General features: G+C 35.3%; 6 protein-coding genes across 8 annotated transcripts in view; 2 read left to right on the top strand and 4 right to left on the bottom strand.

Annotated features, from left to right (window-relative positions):
- Positions 1–264: 264 nt before the first annotated feature.
- On the top strand, positions 265–1090 carry LOC104815074. The gene has a single exon (XM_010543386.2). It carries the CDS (start codon positions 360–362, stop codon positions 933–935), a length of 576 nt encoding a protein of 191 aa, XP_010541688.1. The 5' UTR covers positions 265–359; the 3' UTR covers positions 936–1090.
- A 286-nt stretch (positions 1091–1376) lies between these two features.
- On the bottom strand, positions 1377–2141 carry LOC104815067. The gene has a single exon (XM_010543375.1). It carries the CDS (start codon positions 2018–2020, stop codon positions 1757–1759), a length of 264 nt encoding a protein of 87 aa, XP_010541677.1. The 5' UTR covers positions 2021–2141; the 3' UTR covers positions 1377–1756.
- A 2046-nt stretch (positions 2142–4187) lies between these two features.
- Positions 4188–4976, bottom strand: LOC104815061. The gene has a single exon (XM_010543362.1). It carries the CDS (start codon positions 4777–4779, stop codon positions 4471–4473), a length of 309 nt encoding a protein of 102 aa, XP_010541664.1. The 5' UTR covers positions 4780–4976; the 3' UTR covers positions 4188–4470.
- A 1618-nt stretch (positions 4977–6594) lies between these two features.
- Positions 6595–8659, bottom strand: LOC104815046. Of its 3 annotated transcripts, XR_772041.1 has the most exons (5): positions 8525–8659; positions 8244–8371; positions 7766–7882; positions 7446–7652; positions 6595–7349 (listed from the first exon to the last, which is right to left on the bottom strand). XR_772041.1 is itself a non-coding variant. In XM_010543342.1 (4 exons), the coding sequence occupies exons 1-4, from the start codon at positions 8319–8321 to the stop codon at positions 7278–7280; spliced, it is 333 nt and encodes a 110-aa protein (XP_010541644.1). In that variant the 5' UTR covers positions 8322–8659; the 3' UTR covers positions 6595–7277. The 3 variants fall into 3 exon arrangements, 1 of the variants encoding a protein (XP_010541644.1); XR_772040.1 differs by having other exon boundaries at positions 8244–8659; XM_010543342.1 differs by having other exon boundaries at positions 7446–7518; positions 7766–7875; positions 8244–8659.
- Positions 8660–12382: 3723 nt separating this feature from the next.
- On the top strand, positions 12383–18795 carry LOC104815039 (long chain acyl-CoA synthetase 4). Its single transcript, XM_010543330.2, has 19 exons — positions 12383–12673; positions 13314–13377; positions 13460–13549; positions 13663–13719; positions 13803–13851; positions 14052–14128; positions 14354–14393; positions 14479–14573; positions 14770–14937; positions 15056–15166; positions 15242–15329; positions 15951–16017; positions 16113–16188; positions 16300–16417; positions 17027–17272; positions 17490–17629; positions 17773–17955; positions 18052–18171; positions 18601–18795. The coding sequence occupies exons 1-19, from the start codon at positions 12522–12524 to the stop codon at positions 18655–18657; spliced, it is 1998 nt and encodes a 665-aa protein (XP_010541632.1). The 5' UTR covers positions 12383–12521; the 3' UTR covers positions 18658–18795.
- A 339-nt stretch (positions 18796–19134) lies between these two features.
- LOC104815028 (toll-like receptor 13) overlaps positions 19135–22565 on the bottom strand; it is a 3671-nt gene continuing 240 nt past the window's right edge. Inside the window, exons 2-7 of the mRNA XM_010543318.1 lie at positions 22463–22546; positions 21409–21563; positions 21091–21308; positions 20232–20847; positions 19613–20116; positions 19135–19346 (exon numbers count right to left, since the gene is read on the bottom strand). Coding sequence (XP_010541620.1) covers positions 19210–19346; positions 19613–20116; positions 20232–20847; positions 21091–21308; positions 21409–21563; positions 22463–22546 — 1714 coding nt within the window. The 3' untranslated portion in view covers positions 19135–19209. The remainder of the gene's footprint in view (positions 19347–19612; positions 20117–20231; positions 20848–21090; positions 21309–21408; positions 21564–22462; positions 22547–22565) is intronic.

Raw genomic sequence — 22565 nt, 5'->3', positions numbered from 1 at the left:
TGATTTTAATTTAAATTGCACGTAATTTTAAATATGCATAAAATTCAAAGAGTAAAAAACTATTATAACTAATTAAAGGATTAAACAAGAATCATTTTCTATAATTTGATGGTTGAGTCATGAGTGTTTAAACAATAAGAACAACAAAAGAAAGAAAAATCAAAGCAAGAGTCACACGGCATCATCAGTACATATCGACGTTGCCCCGAACCATACGATCCAATTGGTCGCCCTATATATATATACACCCTAAACCATATCCTTCCTCAATAACCCAAAACCAACATTTACTTACAAAGTAAAAAACCGCCTCTCTCTCTCTCTCTCTCTCTCTCTCTCGTTCTTACACAGTGAAGAAAATGGTGGGTTCTTTATCTCACTGGTTCGAGGGGCTTCAAAGAATGTCCAAGAACGAAGGAGGAGCAAAACCAGTTTACAGAGACGACTTAAACAAAAAGGCCAACCGAACAGAAGATTCACCGATCACGAACAAGCCTCTTCGCGAGAAAGAGGGTTTGAAACCCATTCGCAGAAATACCGCGACCAAGAAGAAGACCCACAAGGTCGTGAGGTTCGCCGACGAACACACCACGATAAAGCCTCTGCCCGAGGAAGAAGGTCTCGAGCCACGTAAGGTCGTGAATTTCCATGTCGAGACATTACGTCATCAGAAAGAGGGTCTCGTGGTAGAGGAGGAGGAGGAGGAGAAAAAGGAGGTTATTAGGGTTAAGATCAAGATGAAGAAGCTCGAAGCTGAACGGTTACTGTCCAAACGCAACCAAAACGGCGGCGTTTTGGAATTCCGACACGTGGCGGACCAAATTGCCACCCTCCCCGTTCACCACGTTCACGTCGCGACGGTTTTGGTCGCTTGTAACAAGAACGATAATGGAGGAGTAGGAGCCGGTTCTGATTATAACAAGTATTTCAAATAAAAATCAATATAATATTTAACCAGAAAACCAGAAAAAAAAATCAATATAATATAAGTTCTGCGTGTTTTTTTAAAACAAAAAAAAAGGGACTAGGAGCTTTTGTGGGAGATTTTGTATTAAATATATTTAAGAGTAACAGTTTTATAAATATATATTCATTTTTTCCCTTTACTACCTATATTGCGGATGAATAATATAGGTTTCTGGTATTAGCGAACACTGTTGTCGGTGTACATATATATGCTATTAGTTATTATATATATATATATATATATGATTATAATGATAAATGTAAATGGAATCTGACGTGGATACAATTAATTTGAAACTTGATAGTTCATATGAGAATAAAAAAAATTAGATAACTTGCTTGAATAATAATTCAAATAATAGTAGCGTCCCATCCCATGCAGATTGGATTGTTTCTCTTAATTAACCTTGGGCCCATTGATTTCGATAGACTCGACACACGCATAGACCCACCGAACGGGAAAATTCAAAACAATCATTTGAGCTAATTAAAGCATTGCTCATTGATTTATTATTATGACAAAACACAGAATTTCAATTGAAAAACGTAATAAAACACTTCAAATAAACACGAATTTCACTTACTATTTTTTTTGGGTTATTAGGTTTTTGCCCATTTAAAACCCCGAGATCTCTCGCCCTGAAATATGACTCTTCTCAGGTGAAAAGAAGACCCCGGGGAAAAAATAATAAAAAATAGGCAAAAAGGCAAAATTATAGCCCAATAAAATGAAATTTAAAATAGCAATATATCAAAATTAAAATTTTAAAAATATTACGAGGACTCTTCTTCATTCCATGATCCTTTCCAACGACGGCCTCCACCTCCGGCGAGCTTCCACCTCCGTCGCCGATCTCTCTGCCTCCAAATCTCTTAGAAAATCGGCGATTGAACTCAACGCGCCGCCGCCGTCCTCCAATTGAAACATTATGAGTTTCTCCAACTCATCTTTTGTCAGAATTATTTTCACTTTCCGGTCTTTTCTCCTGTGATCTTTCTTCACCTCTTCTTCGACAAAGGCTTCGTTGCGTTTTCCGGTCAAACAGTTTCCCATTAGAACTTCGATCAAAATCAAGAAATAGCGAAAGTTGAAAATTCAAAAAAGAAACTTGGGGAGTGCCCAAGAAAAAAAAAGGAATTTTTCTTTGATTTTTTCTTGGTCGATCTGAAGTGGGTTATCGAGTTGCATGGAGCCATGTGTTCATTATATATATATATATATATATATATATATATATGTATGTGTGTGTGTCGTGCAAGTACGTATTAGGTTATGTCTTAGGTGTAACAGTTGAATTTAAAATCATGGAGATAAGTAAGAAGGTACATACATATTGCATAATGCTGATCTGTCGACTTCAATGTTCATATTTTTGTACTTTTTTTTTATTAGAGGTGTTCACATATATTCGTGCTTTATATATTCTATAACCAAAGTGATTATTGTTTGGTTATATATAACAATGTCATTTATCTCCAAAATGATAATACATTTTGGGGAAATATGTATTATATTAAGTATATATCCCATGAAGGGATAGATGGTTACGGTTAATGTATGGTTCGCAATTTCGCATCAATAAACCTAATATCGGTAGACCCTATATACTCGGATAGCGGGTTTAACAAGTATAATATAAGATAAGATTTTTATAATTTGATTAATATTACATATTTCATATATCTTAATCAATCAAAATATTTTATAATCATGAAAAATGAGTTGAAATAGTTAATTAATTTGGTTGGTTTAGTAATATATTAACTTATTATGATTGTTAATTATGTCCAAGCGTTTTAAAATTTTAATACGCATTATATAAATTATAAAATATAATGCACTTATATTAAGATTTAAACAAATAGAAACACGCGGCCTGGTCTGTTTCATAGGAATCTTACGGTTTGGACCGTCGCCAATTATTTATATTTTAAAATTTAGTTCTCTGGTTACAAAAATTAGTTTAGAAGACAAGAATGAAAGTTGGTGTTCTTATCAATGAGTTGGGCCTTTGAACACAAACCAAAACCGTGTTAGAAATAGTGGCAAAAGGACCATTTTGTACCAACCATCCAACTGTCTTTGAAATTTTATAATCATCATTTTAGATTCAATAATTACGTATAATTTTTAAATCGAAGTATAACCCACCACAAGGCCCCCAATTGTTTTTTGAAGTTATGTGGAAAGGGACACAAGATACATGCATCTTATTGTATTGCATGGACATCAACAATTCATTGTACGTAATAAATGATCCATGATTAGTTGGCTGATGAATCTAATATCCAAAAAAAATTTGACTTTCGATATTTTATTCTATGTTCTATATCTCTAGAGATGAAATTATATTATCTACACGGTAAATATCAGTATTCACGCTCAAGAAAGGAGTTGGCGGAGCCAGACCAAACTACCCTCGTGAACAGAGTTTCAGGACAGCAGACGCGAGAGCTGTTAAGGGACTGACTAGTTCTGCTGGAGCCTTACAATGCACCAGAACTTCCGTCTGTTAGACCATATATCTATATATACACACACATGCTGTTTTTTTTTAAGTTTTTTTTTTTTTTTTTTTTGATAATGTGATTGTCCAGGTGGGTTCGAACCTGTGACGTGGAGAAGCACTTTGTGCTCCCACGCCACCAGACCACCACGGCCGGACAAAAGTTAAAGCTTGTAACAGTGTTTTTTCTTGCTTTGATTTGTTTTAGGGCGTTGAGAAAGGGGAGTTGTTGATGATGGAAGGTCATATCTTATAAGTTATATCTATAGGCTAGATATAAGGTAAATTACAGATGGAAACATATATATATATATATATATATATATATATATTTGTTAACGAGGAAACATATATTTTGACATATATTTCTCTCATATATTTATCTATTTTGTGATTTAGTTACTCGCAAGATTTCTTTTTACCAGATTGGTTCACTAGATATTCGGTCCAATTATATTCATCGTGAATCGGAATACAATTTTATTACAATTAAATTGTATCATTATTCTCCAACAATCGCCGGAACACGAGAACAAAGGCATTCCTACAACTAGCTACACCACTCGGGAACACCATTCGGTCCTATCTTTTTTAACCAAATACACCACTCGATCGACCAACTAAATCAATTACTCGCAATCGCAAGATTACTTATGTTTATGATTTTATGTGTATATATATATATATAGAGAGAGAGAGAGAGAGAATCAAGCATTTAGCTAACCACTATTAATTACTTCATTAAGAAAAAACATTAATTACACGCAAGAGAACAATAACAATCCGTACTTTTTTTTTTTTGAACTTTTTGGGTGGCGCATTCTTCTGTCCGCTTGAAATACCGAAGCTATCTCACTCTGAGAAACAAATTCTCAGATGAAAAAAACCATCGGAAAAAAAATAGAAAAAAAAACAGACAAAAATTAGTCGCCCAGAAAATTCATTTTTTAGAAATAGAAAGTTTAAAATGTTTTTTTTTTTTAAAAAAGGGGGAATTTCATTCATCTTCAGGCCATTCCATGATCCTGTCCAACGACGGCCTCCACCTCCGGCATCTCCGGCGAGCTTCGGTCTCCGCCTCCGCTCTCTCCGCTTCCAACTCGCCGAGGAAATCGGCGATTGATTTCAACGCGCTGCCGCCGCCGCCGCCGTCGGCGTTCAGTTGGAACATAATGAGTTTCTCCAACTCATCTTTGGTCAGAATTATCTTCACTTTCCGATCCTTTCCTTTGTAATCTCTCTTCACTTCTTGTTTCTTTTCTTCATCGGCAGTTTTCATGTGGCTTCCGTTCAGACAGTTCCCCATTATCACACAGCAAATGAAAATTAACAGAAAAAAAGACAGACTCTTTAGGGAAAAAAAGGAAACTCGGGTTATACCCAAGAAAAAAAAAGTGATCTTTTTAATTTAGGTTGTGTGTCTTTTTGGTGGGTCGATTTGGTTTAGGGTTTTGTGAGCTACATGGAGTCATGTTTTTGGTGTATATATACACACCCATCCGTGTCTGTGTAACGATGTGAGATGGCATAATAATAAATAATAATTGAGCGGAGTTACATTCTGCGGATAACGTGAGATGCTGATCTTTATTTTAGTATATTTAATATTTTATGCATCTATAATCTGACCCAAGTTATATTAGTCATCCATTATATTAAATGTAGTACAAATTCACAAATATACGTAATAATTTGCAAACAAAACCACAAAACATGTCATTTACCAACAAAATAATGAGCTATAATCTGCGGATATTGGTCATAATTGGTGAGAAAACATGCAAAATATGCTCTCACCTGGGTTCAAACCCAAGCGTGGGGAGGAGGTATTCACATGGGTTTTCCCGATTCTCTAAGAGATGTAGTCGGACCAAAGGTCCGATGAACTTCCGAATTATCAAAAAAAAAAAAAAGATATTGGTCATAACTTTGGAAAATCCTTTACTTTTCACTCACTAAATATTAAGATTACGTCCTAAGTTTTGGATTAAAATTCCTCCGGTGTTTTTCTAAAAACTTGATCATATTTTTTCTTTTAAAAAACAGGTAATACAAAAGGTATATAGGAATCCAAAAATAAAAGAGGGTACTTTTGGATTTTTTAAGTTGTGAAAAGCATGGTTTATAAATTGTTTTCAGGAAAAAAATAAAAAAAAACATTAATTTTTGTTTGTTTGTTTGGTATAATAGCACCAATTTCTCCTTAGATTTGTTTATTAGTTTTATAATTACAAAATCGAGATAGACATAAAATTAAGAGGCTTCATACTCTGTTCAATTATAGACAAACAAAACCAAAACCGTGTCAGAAATCATGGCGAAAGCACATTTATAGCAACTGTCCAATTGTCGTTGACATTTAATAATTGTCACCAACTTCCATGAGCTCCTTAATTTTTAAATTTAATCACATCTAAACCCAATAGTTACGCGTAAAAGAGTATATATAAGAAGAGTATATTATCAAACATCTTCACCAAAAAAAAAAAATTATTATTATCAAACATTTCCACATATCATCATCTTCTTATGTACGTCAGAATCGTAGTACCATGTAAATGATCGATCACTAGCATGACGATTGCGCGTTTTATTAAAATAAAATAACTAAATAAGATTATAAATTATGCAAAAAAACCACGAATACAGAATAATTCATCGCAATTCTTAATATACAATATATATATTCCGAAAAAACCGAAGAAACTTCGTAGAAGTTGGGAAATAACAAAAGAACATGGCGGTGTCGTGACCCGACATCTTACACATAAAAGCTCTTAACAGCTATACACACGCATATATATGTGTGTGTATATATATTCTTAAGATAAAGCGCAACACAGAAAGTAGGAGACCTTGTCGAAGAACAAAGAAGTGTAGTTACGTGAAAGTCACTTTTGATATATATATACACACACACATACACATGCAATAGGCTTCATTCCATGTGCATGTGCATGTGCATGTGCATGTGCATGTGCATGTGCATGTGCATGTGCATGTGCATGCGCCTGCGTTTGTTCTTCAGATTATGAAACATTTGCTTTGATATCAGCTGAAGTTGTGGTCACCACAACCACACACACACACACACACACATGCATACACACACACAGTTGCATATCACCACCACCATTTCAAACGATTCTTTACCTTGAAGGGATCAAATAACAAAAAGTTTCTTGCAAAAAAGGATGAATATGAAGGAAACAGAGCTTCTGGTCATGATCTGGTTCTTTGAACTATAATAATACACAATGAAACATAAATTCACTAACTTTTATCCTTTCGAGATGCCCAGATTACGTACCAGTAGACCACGAAACTCTTCTTATATATGTCCTCGATGCCACGAAGAATCTCCATTTTGGCTACACATGGGTCGAGAATGCTAACAAGGTTTAAAGTTTCACCCTCATGCTCTCTTCTCATACTCAGATATTGTGTCCTCCACGTCAAGTAAATACCCAACGTTCCTCTGTACATTTCCAAGCTTTTCTCACATCTGCATAGGGTATTCCTCCAGTTTTTGGACAGAAACAGAGGTTTGCTCTCAAAAGGACAAGATTCTGGATCTGTCAGGGAAAGGGCAACCAGTCCTAGGGATAGTTTTCGAGTAGTCCTTCTTCTGGGAGCTTTCTCCAGCAACAGTTTTTTTTTTTTTTTTCCATGTGCCCTACCATTCTCAAGCTTGTCAGGTTCAGACTTTGGACATGCTTCCTTTAACCTTGGTTTTGTCTGAACAAACATTGGCAAAACCAGTGGATCCCATCTGAGCTACCCGTAAGTTTTCGCAACGAAGCGTCAGAAAAGAACAAACCGGCGAGCACCCTTTGCAAATGAAATCTTCATACACAGGATCTCCGTCCTCGGAATCTGATACATCGCAAAAGAATTGAAAGCATAATCGGATACCATCAGCTAGAAAACCGATATCAAATAAGTATCCAAGAGTCAGCAATGTTGACAAACCTGGCTTCTGACATCATCGGTGGATTTCAGACAGATTTTCCTCATGAAACTAGTCCTCACATATACAGCAAACCTTTGAAATTGTGATTGTAAGAACTCTCAGAATTTTCTGCATCTTTGCTTGGGAGAAGCCTCCATGCGAAAGCCCCAAACTTTGTGTTCCCACAATCATATTTAAAAATTTCTCTTGGTCTAGAGATCCAAACTCTTTCGAGAAGAAAGGGTATCGAGAATTAGGAACCAATTAACATATCAAATGAGATATCTCAGGACTGTAAACATAATCCAGCTATAACCTTTTTACTAGTTCTGTAAATTACCTCATATCCGTGATGGCATGACATGCAGGAAGAGAAAATCTCGTGCCTTTTTCATATTCTTCTTTCCATACGTACACATTCATCGTCCACATCTCCGCCCAACACCAGATCTGATTCCTTGAGATCCATAACCCAAGAAGCACAAACGCAAGTAAACACCAACCCAAGTTGTAACTGTGACAGTTTTAGATCAAAGACATACACATGCTTGAAGCGTTGGCGAGAACAGAGACCAACACAGACACACACATCAATCCCAAAAAAAAAGGAAGCACTCCTAAAAAATTGGACACCCATCAAAGTGGTGTGCGGAAAAGATCAAAAACCGTACAGAAAACTCGTAAAAAGGCAGCTAATTTAAGGTCAAATTCATTTTTTCTGGGTGTTTATTTTATTTATCAGATAAATCCCTATTTTCAAGCACAGAATCCTAACTAGAAGAACCAAAAAACCCTAAATGGCCCACACGGAGTTTTACCAGTTCTTCCGCTTCTATACTCTCGATATATTCCCAGAACAACGCAGTCGCCAGAGCTTCGTCGTCGAACTCGGACATTTTCGCGGAATCCAGATATCACGATCCGTTTATTCTTCACAATTATCAGCCTGAAATTACAAAATAGATGGCATTGAACACGAGCAAACGCTGTTCAAAGCCAAGTTAAACCGAGGATTTCCCGAAATACCCGGAACAAAAACCCATTAGCATAAGAAAACAAAATCCCTAGATTCTTCCGGAACAGAGTGCGGACATGAGACCTGGGCAGGAAATCATCCGGACCGAGGTGTCGATAGGCTTTGATTTTAGGGTTTTTTTACTCGCCGGAACAGAAGAAATCAATGGCGGGCAGAGAAATCGGGGGATATATACATATCTTTGACTTTATAAATATATACCAGTTAGTGTAGATGTATACGAATTAGTATTTATATGTATCACAATAACATAGATTTTTTATATAAATAATGGATAATCCCATATTCCCCCACAAATTTTCAAAAAAGTTCTAATTTCCTACACCAATTTTTAATTTGACAAAAAACTACATCGTATTTCAAATTTTTCCAAATTCCCCCACAAAATCTTAAAATGTGTTGCAATTTCCCCCATATCCGTAAACGACGTTAAGTTCCGTCAATTTTAATGCTGACGTGGCATGCCACGTCATACAGATTTCGCCAAATCAGCATATTTCGCCACATCATCCAGCCACGTCAGAAATCATATAATAAAAGAGGAATACAATTACAAAACCCTAATTTGCCCAAACCCTAATCAACCTTTTCTATTTGTTTATTTGGTTGTTTTCACCAACACATTTAAAAAAATGGTCGATGACATCAAAATGTGGATGAATTCCCTTGTATATATACGCATTTATAATAAATATTTTACTACAATTTACTTCACTTTAAAATACTTAAATAAAATAATAAATACTTTTTACAAGGGTTGCGGATAAAAATATTTTCAAACTATGTTATATTACAATATATTATAATTAGTAATTTTCAATTTATAACGCAAACCTTTCTCGAAACCTCTGACTCTTCCCTAATGACACATTCACATTTTCATTAATATACATTCCTAAGTGACTGAAAAACGAAAAAAGGCATATCAAAGTCAATGCATAATATGTATGTATGTATATATATATATATGTACACATTAAATCTGATATATAATTCTTTCGTCATAGCTTCTGCAGCATTTTCTTTGACAGGTTGTCAAATGATAATTTTTTCTTTAGCATAACATGTTTTGTCTCCTTTAGAATTATGAGCTCATACTCTTTCAAACATTTCATTTGGCTTAAAATTTAAAGAAAAATAATCTGAATAATAAATACATAATAATTATTTTTTCAACAGATATACATACCACTCATTTACATCTGAAATAACCAAAACTTACAATTGAGGTTTTTATTTGTATTTAAAAGGAAACTATTTATTTCTTGTTTTTATGTGGATCTTATATTGGCAAATCCATAAATATATATGATTTATGTCTATAATATAATAATGATTGAAAAAGTAAATAATATATATATATATATTATTTGTGTATATATGTATATGTAATTTTTTATTTTATTTTTAAAAAATAAATTTTAAAATTCTGTAATTTTTTTAAAAAAATTTTAAAAAATTGTGTATATATGTAAAAGTGTGTATATATATAAATGTATAAGTGTGTATATATATATATGTATATAATTATGTATGTAGATGTATATGTGTATATATGTATTTGTATATAATTGTTTATAGATATAAAAGTGTATATATATGTATATATGATTTTATATTTTATTTTAAAAAAATAAAATTTGAAATTATGTATTTTTATTTTATTTTATTAGTTTTTTAAAAAAATTCTAGAATTTTTTTATTTTTATTTTATTTTTTATTTATTTTCTGACGTGGCTGGATGATGTGGCGAAATATGCTGATTTGGCGAAATCTGTATGACGTGGCATGCCACGTCACCATTAAAATTGACGGAACTTAACGTCGTTTACGGATATGGGGGAAATCGCAACACATTTTAAGATTTTGTGTGGGAATTTGGAAAATTTTGAAATCTAGTGTAGTTTTTTGTCAAATTAAAAATTGGTGTAGGAAATTAGAACTTTTTCGAAAATTTGTGGGGGAATATGAGATTATCCCTATAAATAATAATAAAAATATTACATGTTTTAAAAAGTTTGAGAGTTTGAAATTAATAGTTATTAACAATGATCAGATTTTATAATTTAAAACGTTTTATGGAATTACATGTTTAAAACTATTATATTTCTATCAAAATTTGATAATATTTTAAAAGTTTATATATTTATGTTAGATTTTCAATAATTAATATATTTATACAGGTAAAAAAAAAGTTTGACAATTTTTTAATTTTGGTATTATATAGAATTCTCTATTTTTACTTTTCAAAAGAGAAAATTCAGAGCATATACACCCTTGGGGTGTGTGTATATATATATAGGGATAATCCCATATTCCCCCACAAATTTTCGAAAAAGTTCTAATTTCCTACACCAATTTTTAATTTGACAAAAAACTACACTAGATTTCAAAATTTTCCAAATTCCCACACAAAATCTTAAAATGTGTTGCGATTTCCCCCATATCCGTAAACGACGTTAAGTTCCGTCAATTTTAATGGTGACGTGGCATGCCACGTCATACAGATTTCGCCAAATCAGCATATTTCGCCACATCATCCAGCCACGTCAGAAAATAAATAAAAAATAAAATAAAAATAAAAAAATTCTAGAATTTTTTTAAAAAACTAATAAAATAAAATAAAAATACATAATTTCAAATTTTATTTTTTTAAAATAAAATATAAAATCATATATACATATATATACACTTTTATATCTATAAACAATTATATACAAATACATATATACACATATACATCTACATACATAATTATATACATATATATATATACACACTTATACATTTATATATATACACACTTTTACATATATACACAATTTTTTAAAATTTTTTTAAAAAAATTACAGAATTTTAAAATTTATTTTTTAAAAATAAAATAAAAAATTACATATACATATATACACAAATAATATATATATATATATTATTTACTTTTTCAATCATTATTATATTATAGACATAAATCATATATATTTATGGATTTGCCAATATAAGATCCACATAAAAACAAGAAATAAATAGTTTCCTTTTAAATACAAATAAAAACCTCAATTGTAAGTTTTGGTTATTTCAGATGTAAATGAGTGGTATGTATATCTGTTGAAAAAATAATTATTATGTATTTATTATTCAGATTATTTTTCTTTAAATTTTAAGCCAAATGAAATGTTTGAAAGAGTATGAGCTCATAATTCTAAAGGAGACAAAACATGTTATGCTATGTATATATATGAATATGTATATATACATATGTGAATATATATATATATGTATATATATTATTTGTGTATATATGTATATGTAATTTTTTATTTTATTTTTAAAAAATAAATTTTAAAATTCTATAATTTTTAAAAGTTTTTTAAAAAAATTGTGTATATATGTAAAAATGTGTATATGTGTAAATGTATAAGTGTTTATATATATATGTATATAATTATGTATGTAGATGTATATGTGTATATATGTATATGTATATAATTGTGTATAGATATAAAAGTGTATATATATGTATATGTAATTTTCTATTTTATTTTTAAAAAATAAAATTTGAAATTCTGTATTTTTATTTTATTTTATTAGTTTTTAAAAAAATTCTAGAAATTTTTTATTTTTTATTTTTTATTTATTTATTTTCTGACGTGGCTGGATGATGTGGCGAAATATGCTGATTTGGTGAAATCTGTATGACGTGGCATGCCACGTCAGCATTAAAATTGACGGAACTTAACGTCGTTTACGGATATGGGGGAAATTGCAACACATTTTAAGATTTTGTGGGGGAATTTGGAAAAATTTGAAATACGATGTAGTTTTTTGTCAAATTAAAAATTGGTGTAGGAAATTAGAACTTTTTTGAAAATTTGTGGGGGAATATGTATCAAAGGCAAAATTAGAATATGATATCATCGAAGCGATCTGTTGTTTAGGGCCACTGAGCAGCCAATTGTTGTGCGGTTCTTCATCTCCCTCCCTTGTTTTTAGCCTCTATCGCTCCCCGCGGTGGTCCCTTCCTCAGATCAGGAGAAACATCTGGTACGGATCGAGAGAGATAATGTCGCAGAAGAAATTCATCTTCGAGGTCGAGGAGGGGAAGGCATCTAGCGATGGACGACCTTCTGTTGGCCCTACGTACCGCAGTGTCTTTGCCGAGGGAGGATTTCCCGAGCCGATCGAAGGAATGGAGAGTTGCTGGGATGTTTTCCGGTGAGATTCTCGCCTCTGTTTGGTTGTTTGTTGAGTGGATTGTGTCGAGAAAACAGCCAGATTGTTTGTTGAGTGAATTGGGTTGGATTTTATGTCCGTTATCGTTTATTGAGTGGATTGTTTGTTGAAATCTGTTGGATTTTATTCCCGAGAAGATAATTTTGTAGAGATCAATCGTCATCGTCCTTGTTTCTGTTTAGCTAGCGGGATAGTAAGATCGTCTATTGATGCCAAGTGTTTTTTCACGCTGATTCGTGTGATAAGTCTTGTAGAGCGTAAGGGCCGCGTAAAGTCGGGCTGGTTGGCGTCTGGTTCGAGAATTTTTGGGCCCTGGCTCGATGGAATGAGTTGATTTTTTTTTTTTTTTTTTTGAACGTGCTTGTTTTTTTTTTTTTTTTTTTTTATAATCCGGAAGTTCACCGGTCTTTTAGCCCAACTTGATGTTATGATGTTTCAAATGTGGCATCTTTTTTTGTCCCCTCGGTGATTTTTTTTCCCAACTTTTTTGTCATCTTGATATGCAATCACCCTGTAATTCTTCAAGTTGTTTTTACCGGCCATGAGAGCTTATGAATTGCTTATGGTACGCTTAACTGGTTGGGTATTTTCTATATTTACCTGCGCTATGTTATGCTTGCAGCATGTCTGTTGAGAAATATCCAAACAATCGGATGCTGGGTTACCGGAAGATTGTAGACGGGAAGGTATTGTGGTTATTGAGACTTGGGCTTCTGATTAACTTTCAACCTGCTGCTACTATATTCATCTGTATATCGTTCTTCGCAGGCGGGAAAGTATGTGTGGCAGACATACAAAGAAGTTTATGATATTGTCATAAAGCTTGGAAATTCTCTCCGTAGTTGTGGGATTGAAGAGGTTAAGATCCATCTTTGCTGCCCCAATCTACCTTCAGTCTCTTAATTGCTTTTTTTACTGGAGTGTGATTCTTCTGTATCCTAATACTTTAGTTTATATATACGGGGTTATAGGGAGGAAAATGTGGTATCTATGGCGCCAATTGCCCTGAGTGGATCATAAGCATGGAGGTAAATGGACCTCCGATCTATCAGCCCTATCATGGTAATCCACTGCATTTTGTTATATGTTTGACGGTGGACTATTTATGCAGGCTTGCAATGCACATGGTCTCTACTGTGTCCCTCTATATGATACATTAGGTAAGTCTATTTGTTGTTCAGTATTTTAATAGTTATATATGTATTTAGTCAAAGCATAAGCCTATCTGTTTCCAACTAGTAGAGTTATATTTTCGTTGTACACTTCCAGATAGTTTTAATCTAGTATAGCCTAATCAAACGTTTTGCTGAAGCTGGATTTGTGATCTATTCTATTGTCCTAACTGTCCTATCTCTTATAGGTGCTGGAGCTGTTGAATTTATTCTCTGTCATGCAGAGGTCTCAATTGCCTTTGTAGAGGAGAAGAAGATCCCTGAGGTACAACTAAAATATAATTTTATTTGGAAGTTGAGGATTACTTCGAGGAAATCTTTTTTTGTTTATGTTATGTTCTCCCGAAACCAAAAACAAGGATCCAGTGTATAAACTTTGGTTCTGACTCCAAATACACTTAGTGTTTTTTCAACTTTGGGCTCTACACATTTTATCTATTGTTGTGGATTCTTTTTTTGTATTCATAATTGCTTTTCTTTTTATTTTCAGCTATTTAAGACTTGCCCAAGCTCCACAAAGTACTTGAAGAGTGAGTAATTCTTATTTGATGTATCTATCCTTAATGGTTTCTACATGTGGTGTTAGTAAACTTTCGTGCTCGATTATACATGCAGCTGTTGTGAGTTTTGGCAGTGTCAAACCCGAACAAAGAGCAGAAGCCGAAAAGTTGGGATTGGTAATATATGCTTGGGATGAGTTTTTGGAGCTGGTAGGTGACAATAATTTGCATTTTTTTCTTTAAATGTCTCACATGTATAATTGTTCTATTTTACAATATTGCTCTCAATGGCCTCATCTATTTCTCTCGTGGATTCATCATATATTCCGGTGATGTTCATACTTGTAGAATGGAATAGATCATATTTACCTTGCCTTGAATTTTCTGTTGTACCTCTGAACGACAGGCTGAAGGCAAGCAATATGAACTTCCGATAAAAAAGAAAAGTGACATTTGCACAATTATGTATACTAGTGGTACCACTGGTGACCCAAAGGGAGTGATGCTTTCGAATGAAAGCATTGTCACTCTGATTGCGGGAGTGGATCGTCTGCTGGAAAGTGTAAACGAAGCGGTGAGTGTTTTTTCTCGCTTTCATGAATTTATCATAGAACCCACAACTTTGAGGTAGCTGTTGTACTCGACATAAGTTTTCTTATTTGATTCTTTGTTTTGTATGTGCAAATATACAGCTACACGTGGGGGATGTGTTTCTTTCATATCTTCCTCTTGCACATATCTTTGATCGGGTTATCGAGGAGTGTTTTATTCAACACGGTGCTTCAATCGGGTTCTGGCGTGGGGTGAGTAAATTCAAAATCTTTCTTGGCACCAGATAGGAAGTTGTTGCTAAAATTTTCATTGGGGTGTCTCCTCAGGATGTCAAATTGTTGATAGAAGACCTTGGTGAGCTAAAACCAACTGTTTTTTGTGCTGTTCCTCGTGTACTAGATCGAGTATACTCAGGTAAGAGCTTGTGAGATATGATATAATAAAGCATTTTCTACCCTTCATTAACAGTGTTGTCTGGTTTGTGAGATATGTATTTATTGTCTGGTTTTCAAGATCACAATTAACAGCATCGAGGTTAAGAATTTTTAACACCACGTTTTGTGAACTTATGCATCCTGATCTACTTTTGGGTATATTCTCTATCTCTGTGTTATTGCATTAATCCTGGTTGGGAAAGCCAACAGAAAACAAAAGAAAAACGAAGTCGATCCATTTCTTTCTCGGATCCAGCAAAAATAAATATAGATGAAATGTAAACCATTGATAATCTGTTATCTCTTATGAACGTCCTTTAGAATATGATATAGATCTCATGTAAATGCCATGGAAAGCGGGTCATATCCTGTAACATATTTGTTATCTGACCCATGTGAGGTGAAGGGTTCATTCTCCGTTGCCAGTAGAATTGATATTGAAGCTTTAATTTGGTTCTGGTGACGGGGTTTCGTTTTCTCAGAATCTTGACATCGGGCCTAATCCTTCTTTTGATGCCTATGACCAAAGAGATAATTTGTTTTATGTCATCTCTCACCGACCTTTTTCTGTGTTATGTCATGGACCTATACACACCAACAGGTTTGCAGCAGAAACTATCTGCTGGTAGTTTCTTCAAAAAGAAAATTTTTGATGTTGCATATTCCTAGTAAGTCAGACTTCACTTTGCTTCTAATTTACTTTTTTTTTTTATCGATCACTGTCTTTTTAGCTACTTGGATCTAACACAATCAACATCCTCAGTAAATTTGGAAATATGAAGAAGGGACATACTCATGTGGAGGCTTCCCCCTTTTTTGACAAACTTGTGTTCAATAAGGTGGCAAACTTCTTTGCTATACAACTTCCTCCAAAAACTTCTGAGGTTCCTTTACTATTTTTTTTTTTTATAAAATTCAATGTTATTTAATGACTGTTCTTTCTCACTCAGGTTAAGCAAGGGCTCGGAGGCAATGTGAGAATCATTTTATCTGGAGCGGCACCTCTTGCCAGTCATGTAGAATCATTTCTCAGAGTGGTTGCGTGCTCTCATGTTCTACAAGGATATGGTACATATACATATTCACAACCTTGAGCTCTTAAGAACCTTATGAACACGTGCAAATCTGAATCAAAATTTGCTGGTATTGTAATCCTTCATCCATCACCTGATATAAACCTGGCAACTCTTTTCCCTTACAAGCTAGTTTCCGAGAGAGTATTCCTATGGGATAATGCTAATTGGTTGGGATTTAATATGGATGGGGTTCTTTCAATTGCTTTAACTTTTTTTTTAATCAAATCCCATATGAGCAAAATCTATTTTGGGGAAGAGGCAATCCAAATCTCTTTGGTGGGTTGTCGTGAATGTAGTGCTGAAAGCATCAATATGTTTTGATTCAATATCGACAAAGCATGGGATTCATTGATAGCTTGTAAACCTTTTGATTCAATATTATCGAAAGTCCAGTGAAACACCCAAGTCTGCTTTCTAAATATCAGCGCCTATAATCAGAGTGGACCCCCATTGCGAGGAATGGGCTAACTAGGCAGGCCACATCGATCAAATATGGGATTGGTGATGACTTATAGATGCTTGTTCTATCTGTAAGATTGTGGTATCCATTGGCATAGGTCGAATGTGGCTTAGTCTCTTATCATATAATTCTTCCTTGTAGGTCTAACTGAGAGCTGTGCTGGAACTTTTGTCTCGCTGCCAAATGAAGTGGAAATGCTCGGCACTGTTGGTCCTCCAGTGCCAAATGTAGATGTACGCCTTGAATCTGTTCCTGAGATGGAATATGACGCTCTAGGAAGCACACCACGTGGTGAAATCTGCATTAGGGGAAAAACCTTGTTTACCGGGTACTACAAGCGCGAAGACCTCACCAATGAGGTTCTCATCGATGGATGGTTGCACACAGGTGTTTTTTTCTTCTCTGAATCCGTATTTTTTTTCCTTTAGTTATGACTGGATTGTGGGCAATTGGTATGGTAATTGGCTAATTGCTGTCAAAACTCTAAAACCTAAAGTATCTACCTGCCAACAATTTGCTAGTTTTACACCTTCTGTTGCTGTCATTCGTTTTTTGCTAATCTGATGAGTTCTAATTCCCCTGCCCCAATCTTTTGATTCATCAGGCGATATCGGTGAGTGGCAACCAGACGGAAGCATGAAGATAATTGACAGGAAGAAGAACATATTTAAGCTCTCTCAAGGAGAGTACATTGCAGTTGAAAACTTGGAAAATGTTTATGGTCAAGTACATGTTATTGATTCGGTAAGTAATAGTATGCTTCCTCACAAATATGTGTTTTCAACTGAGGCTTGTGATCTATTTGTCTTCCTTTTCTTTTCATTGCTTCGGTTTACCATCAACTGCTAATTATTTAATCTTCTTGTATGCCCATCAAAATTGTTTAGATATGGGTTTATGGGAACAGCTTCAAGTCCTTCCTAGTTGCTGTCGTAAATGTCAGTCAGCAAGCCCTTGAACATTGGGCCGTGGAGAATGGAGTGGACGGCGACTACAGCTCTCTCTGTGAAAACGCAAAGGCAAAGGAATTCATACTCGGAGAACTCAATAAAACAGCTAAAGCCGAAAAGGTTTTGCCTTTTTTACGTTTTCACTGGAATTTTTTTTCTCCTGGATTTTTGGTGTGAAATTCTGTTTCTGAGTCTGAGTCTCTCTTTGCAACACAGTTGAAGGGGTTTGAGTTCATCAAGGCTGTTCATCTTGATCCTGTAGCGTTTGACATGGAACGTGACCTCCTTACGCCAACTTACAAAAAGAAGAGGCCTCAATTGCTCAAATACTATCAGGTAACTCATACCGGGTGATAGTTTTTTGTTCCGCTTGTCTTCAGATCTTAGAAGTATGAAATAGTTGTAGCAAGAAAAAATAAATTCATTCAGTTAAGGATACTAAATGGTAAAATAAAATCACGAGCTCTCTCTCCTGTCATTCTGAGTGACGGAGAGAGATCTCACTGACGGACCTGACGGAAACCTTGATGGAATCTGCTGCCGAGGCAGAAATGTGTCAACCCAAAGGGGGGCTAAAGCTCTTGCGTGTAAAAAAAGAAATTACCACGGCCGATCCGGTAACTCTAGGGCGCTTAGTTGTGATTTTGTGAATAGGTTTGGTTTTATTCAGCCGGCGTGTAACTGTGGGGTGGAATCCTAAAAGAATCACTGTGCACTTTTGATGTTTTTAGTATTTACACTTTGCCTCTGTTTCTGTGATTGCAGAGTGTGATAGATGAAATGTACAAGACTGCAGAGGACGCCCTAGCTCCCGGACGATAAGTTTAAACAATTTATTATAACGATCATTATTTATTTCGGATTCACTTGTCTTTGAACACCGTTTGTTGGTCTCGTCTATTTTCGTTAAACTCGTACACGATTCTAGCTTTAATTACTTTGTTATTCACAGTTCACTCACGCTCATTCCCCCCAAAAAAAAAAACAGCATCAGACAAGTGATGAGGTTGATTAACAATATGGTTTCTTGGGTTATATCTCCATTCGAATTGAAATTTCATGCCTTAAATATATCTAAAATCTTGTTTGATTCGATAGATTCTCAAAAACCAATGCTCTATTGAGCCCCATTAGATCGAGAAGGGGTGAGGTGTACCAGTCAGCGGTCGGGGAGAAAGGTGTCACAGAAGTTGCAGGAAAGATAACCAAAAATAGAAACTAAGAATAATGTTTTGAGAAAAACATAATTTTATTTCTCGATCCCAGACGACTCCCGATTGATGGGGTGATATTAAAATAAATTTCCAAAATTGTGGATTGTGAAGAATAAATTTTCCAAGTTACAAAAACAAATAAACAAAGCAAACGTTTATATCACAAACCGAACGCGTCTCCCTCGGCTAGAATCTCCGGTACTCCGATGAGGCCTTCGTCACGTGGAGGCGGTGGCAACGACAGTGGAGAATCTTGCAGAGCAAGCAACTCTTCTCTACCATACTTCACCCTTTGATCTGTATACACATGCACACACACATATATATATATATATATAAGATACGAGATTTATATTTTTCTGTATATTCGAGGTATTAAGCAAATGTAAAACCTTCATAAGGATCTCCCAAATATGGTCTAACGAGTTTCTTTTTGGTCCCGGTTATAACACGAATCTTAAACCCTAGTGTTCCGATCACGAAGCCAACTTTTCAGGTGTAAAATGAGGCATAATTCCAAATTTTAAAAACTTCTTCTACTTCAGTAAACGTAAAATACGTACCTAGAAATCCCCCAGAAGAAGAAAGTAGAGGATTGCGCTTTCTGTAGCTCGTCGCGGGAATCTTTGAAGGAGATGAACGGGGAAGCGGCATTAGGTCGGGAGAAGAAACCCGGGAGAAATCGTGCCTCACTTTGAGGTGAGGGTACTTCTTGCAGAAAACCGAGATACACTCCTCGCTCAAAAGCCAGCAGCCCTTGAGGTTGAGTGCTCTCAAACTCGGCTGAGGTTTAAAATTTTCGAGGCCATGGTTGGTCAACACGGAATCCAGGATTTCAAGACTGACAAGATTCGGGAGGGAGGAAAGCTGGTGGAAGGTGGTGTCGGTGAGGGACAGAGTTCTGATCGACAAATGCGTCAATCCACTTAAGGTTTGTAAAGGGGAGAGGAGAGCGACTTCTTTGAGGTATGCGGATTCCAGTTTCAGTGCTTCCAGCGAAGTCAGGGTATGAAGCGCTGCTAGAGAGAGTTCTGCTTCTGCTTCCGGACCTTGTTGTTTGATGAATCCTGAAAAAGAAAAAAAAATGTAAAATTTAGATTGACTGATATGATTTACAGGAAAATTGAGAGATTATAATCCTCGGATTAATGTATTGGAATCCAAACATGAATGCATACATACCTCGGATGCTGGTTTTGCTCAAGTCAAGGGTCTTAATAGAAGGCATCGTCGCGCTGATAAACAAGACAGCGTGATCATCTATAGATGTCTCATTCAGAGATAAAGTCTCAAGATGTGGTACACATCCAGCCAGAATCCCGATCCCATCTGTGCTGATTCTCGTGTTTCCAAGATTCAGACTCCTCAGATTCTCACATATACATGCTAAAAACTCGACAGAATCATCACTGAAAGCTGTGCAGCTTAGATCGAGATGTTCCAGCTTCGTCATTGATTCTAAGAAGCCGAAGTTCTGGAGGGAAGTGTTGGAAACATCTAAGAAGGAGAGAGAGCTTTTATTGTTGAAGAACAGGGCCTCTGGGTCGGTTTTGAAAGTGGCTCCTGACAGAACAAGCTTTCTCAAAGAAGCTAACGTGGAGCTGTGAGTTTTGGAAATGGAGACAATGGTGCATTTGCTCATGTGTAAGCATTCAAGCGATCGTGTGTTTGGAACGTGTGTGACATTGGTCCACGAGAGATCGAGGAATGTTAAGTTTGGGAAGTTTTGTATAAGAGCAGCACCTTTGTTGGTTACACTGCTTCCCCATATGTCGAGGTGCTCTAGCTTTGTCAACGCCTGAGAATTGAAAGAAACAGGCCGAAAGACTTGAATAACATTAATCACTTCTAATGCATCAACATCTCATCCAATATAATATGATACCAAAAAGTTTATAACCAAAATTTTAGCCTATTTTTTAGTTTGATCTAAAGAGAAACGATAGATTGCACGATTTATCCACCAATGCTGGTCCACATTGAAAATTTACAACGAGATCAATGACTACATAAGAAAAAGAAACGGGTAGAAGCTTAGTACCTGAACAGAATTCAAGTTGTTATCAGTAACAGGTAAGCCACCCAAGTCTAGAAGAGACAAATTTTTGAGTGAAGCAAGGAGAGAAACCCCAGCTTCTGTAACGCCTGTCTGTGAAATCCATAGCTTCTCCAAATTTGGAAGAGAAAGGAGATGCTTTATGCCAGAATCTGTAACCTTTGAGCATCTAGAAAGGTCTAGCTCCTTTAAACTTGCTAATCCTGAAAATTAAATACCGTAAACTCTACATTCATACAGTTGTCATGAAGTTTTATTATGTATGCAGATTGCAGACTACATTCTTGTTTTAGTATAAAATACCTGTTAAAGGCCAGAGCGTGGAACTGTGGATTCTATGACAGTCCGATAGATTTAGAGAAAACAGGTTAACGAATGCTCCAATATATGCCATCCATTCTGCATCGATGGAGCTTTCGCCTCGGAGATCTAAGTTCTCCACACAATGTTTGAACACTCTGCAAACAAGCACAAGTCTGGTTAGAGATGACAAAGATGAATGCGATTGTATGATACCATGAAAAGCAAGTAAAAACATTTGGAGTTCCCAAACAAGTAGCCAATTAGATTTCCAGAATAAAATCAATCAAATGATAGATTTTCTAAGATCGATCGAAAAAATGAGCAAACTAGATGATCTAATAGAGAAGAAAGGTACTTGAACAATAAAAGAGACAGCGATGGCTATACAATGGCATACAGATTCAACTCTGATCGTATGTTGCCCCAGAACATTTTGCATCATGGCCCTCATATATTTTGAATCATCTTGAGCCAAATTTCCCAGCATTTTTAGTCACATTAAAGTCTTTGGAGTTCTAATCAGGTGAAAATGGTTTTATAAACTCACTCAATATTTTACAAAAAAAAAAAAAAATCAAACAATAAGCTGTTCTACCGATGTCTGTAAACCAAAGGACCGTCTATGAACTGACAATTTCTTAATGTGGACGAGTTTTGGATCAGCTTTCACAATTTTCGTTCATATAAAATCAATTTTAAACTTATCAATATACGGAAAAAAAACTAGTCGAACATCTTCAGATCTAACGATTTGTTTTTTCACCCTCCAGATCTAAAGATTAACTGATAAATTTTCAATATGTAAATGAATGAACAGCCAGTAATCAAGTCCAATGAAGCAACAAACAGCTTTGTTCAATCTTATCTCCATGAAAACCTAAGATCTAAGAACTTATCCAAATTCCCCGGATTTCAAGTATATACAATAACTCGAAGTCGGATCGTTTGCCCTCGGAAAACAAAGAAATGAATCCAAAGTCAGATTCGTGCTACTTTTCATCCTTCCATTTTTATCCTAGAAAAAGAAAAAGGAGAGTTCAAGAGAGTAAATTACTCGAGCAATGACGGGAAAAGCAATCGGCGTCGGAGGAGGCGGCGGAGGAGAGAATCGGCGAGGTGAGGAGGAAGCTGTTCGAGGCTCCGCCGCCGGCGGCGCC

Source organism: Tarenaya hassleriana, unplaced genomic scaffold (assembly GCF_000463585.1).
Source record: "Tarenaya hassleriana unplaced genomic scaffold, ASM46358v1 Cleome1, whole genome shotgun sequence".
In the NCBI taxonomy this organism is placed as follows: Eukaryota; Viridiplantae; Streptophyta; class Magnoliopsida; order Brassicales; family Cleomaceae; genus Tarenaya; species Tarenaya hassleriana.
This window is presented reverse-complemented; position numbering and strand designations above follow the sequence as displayed.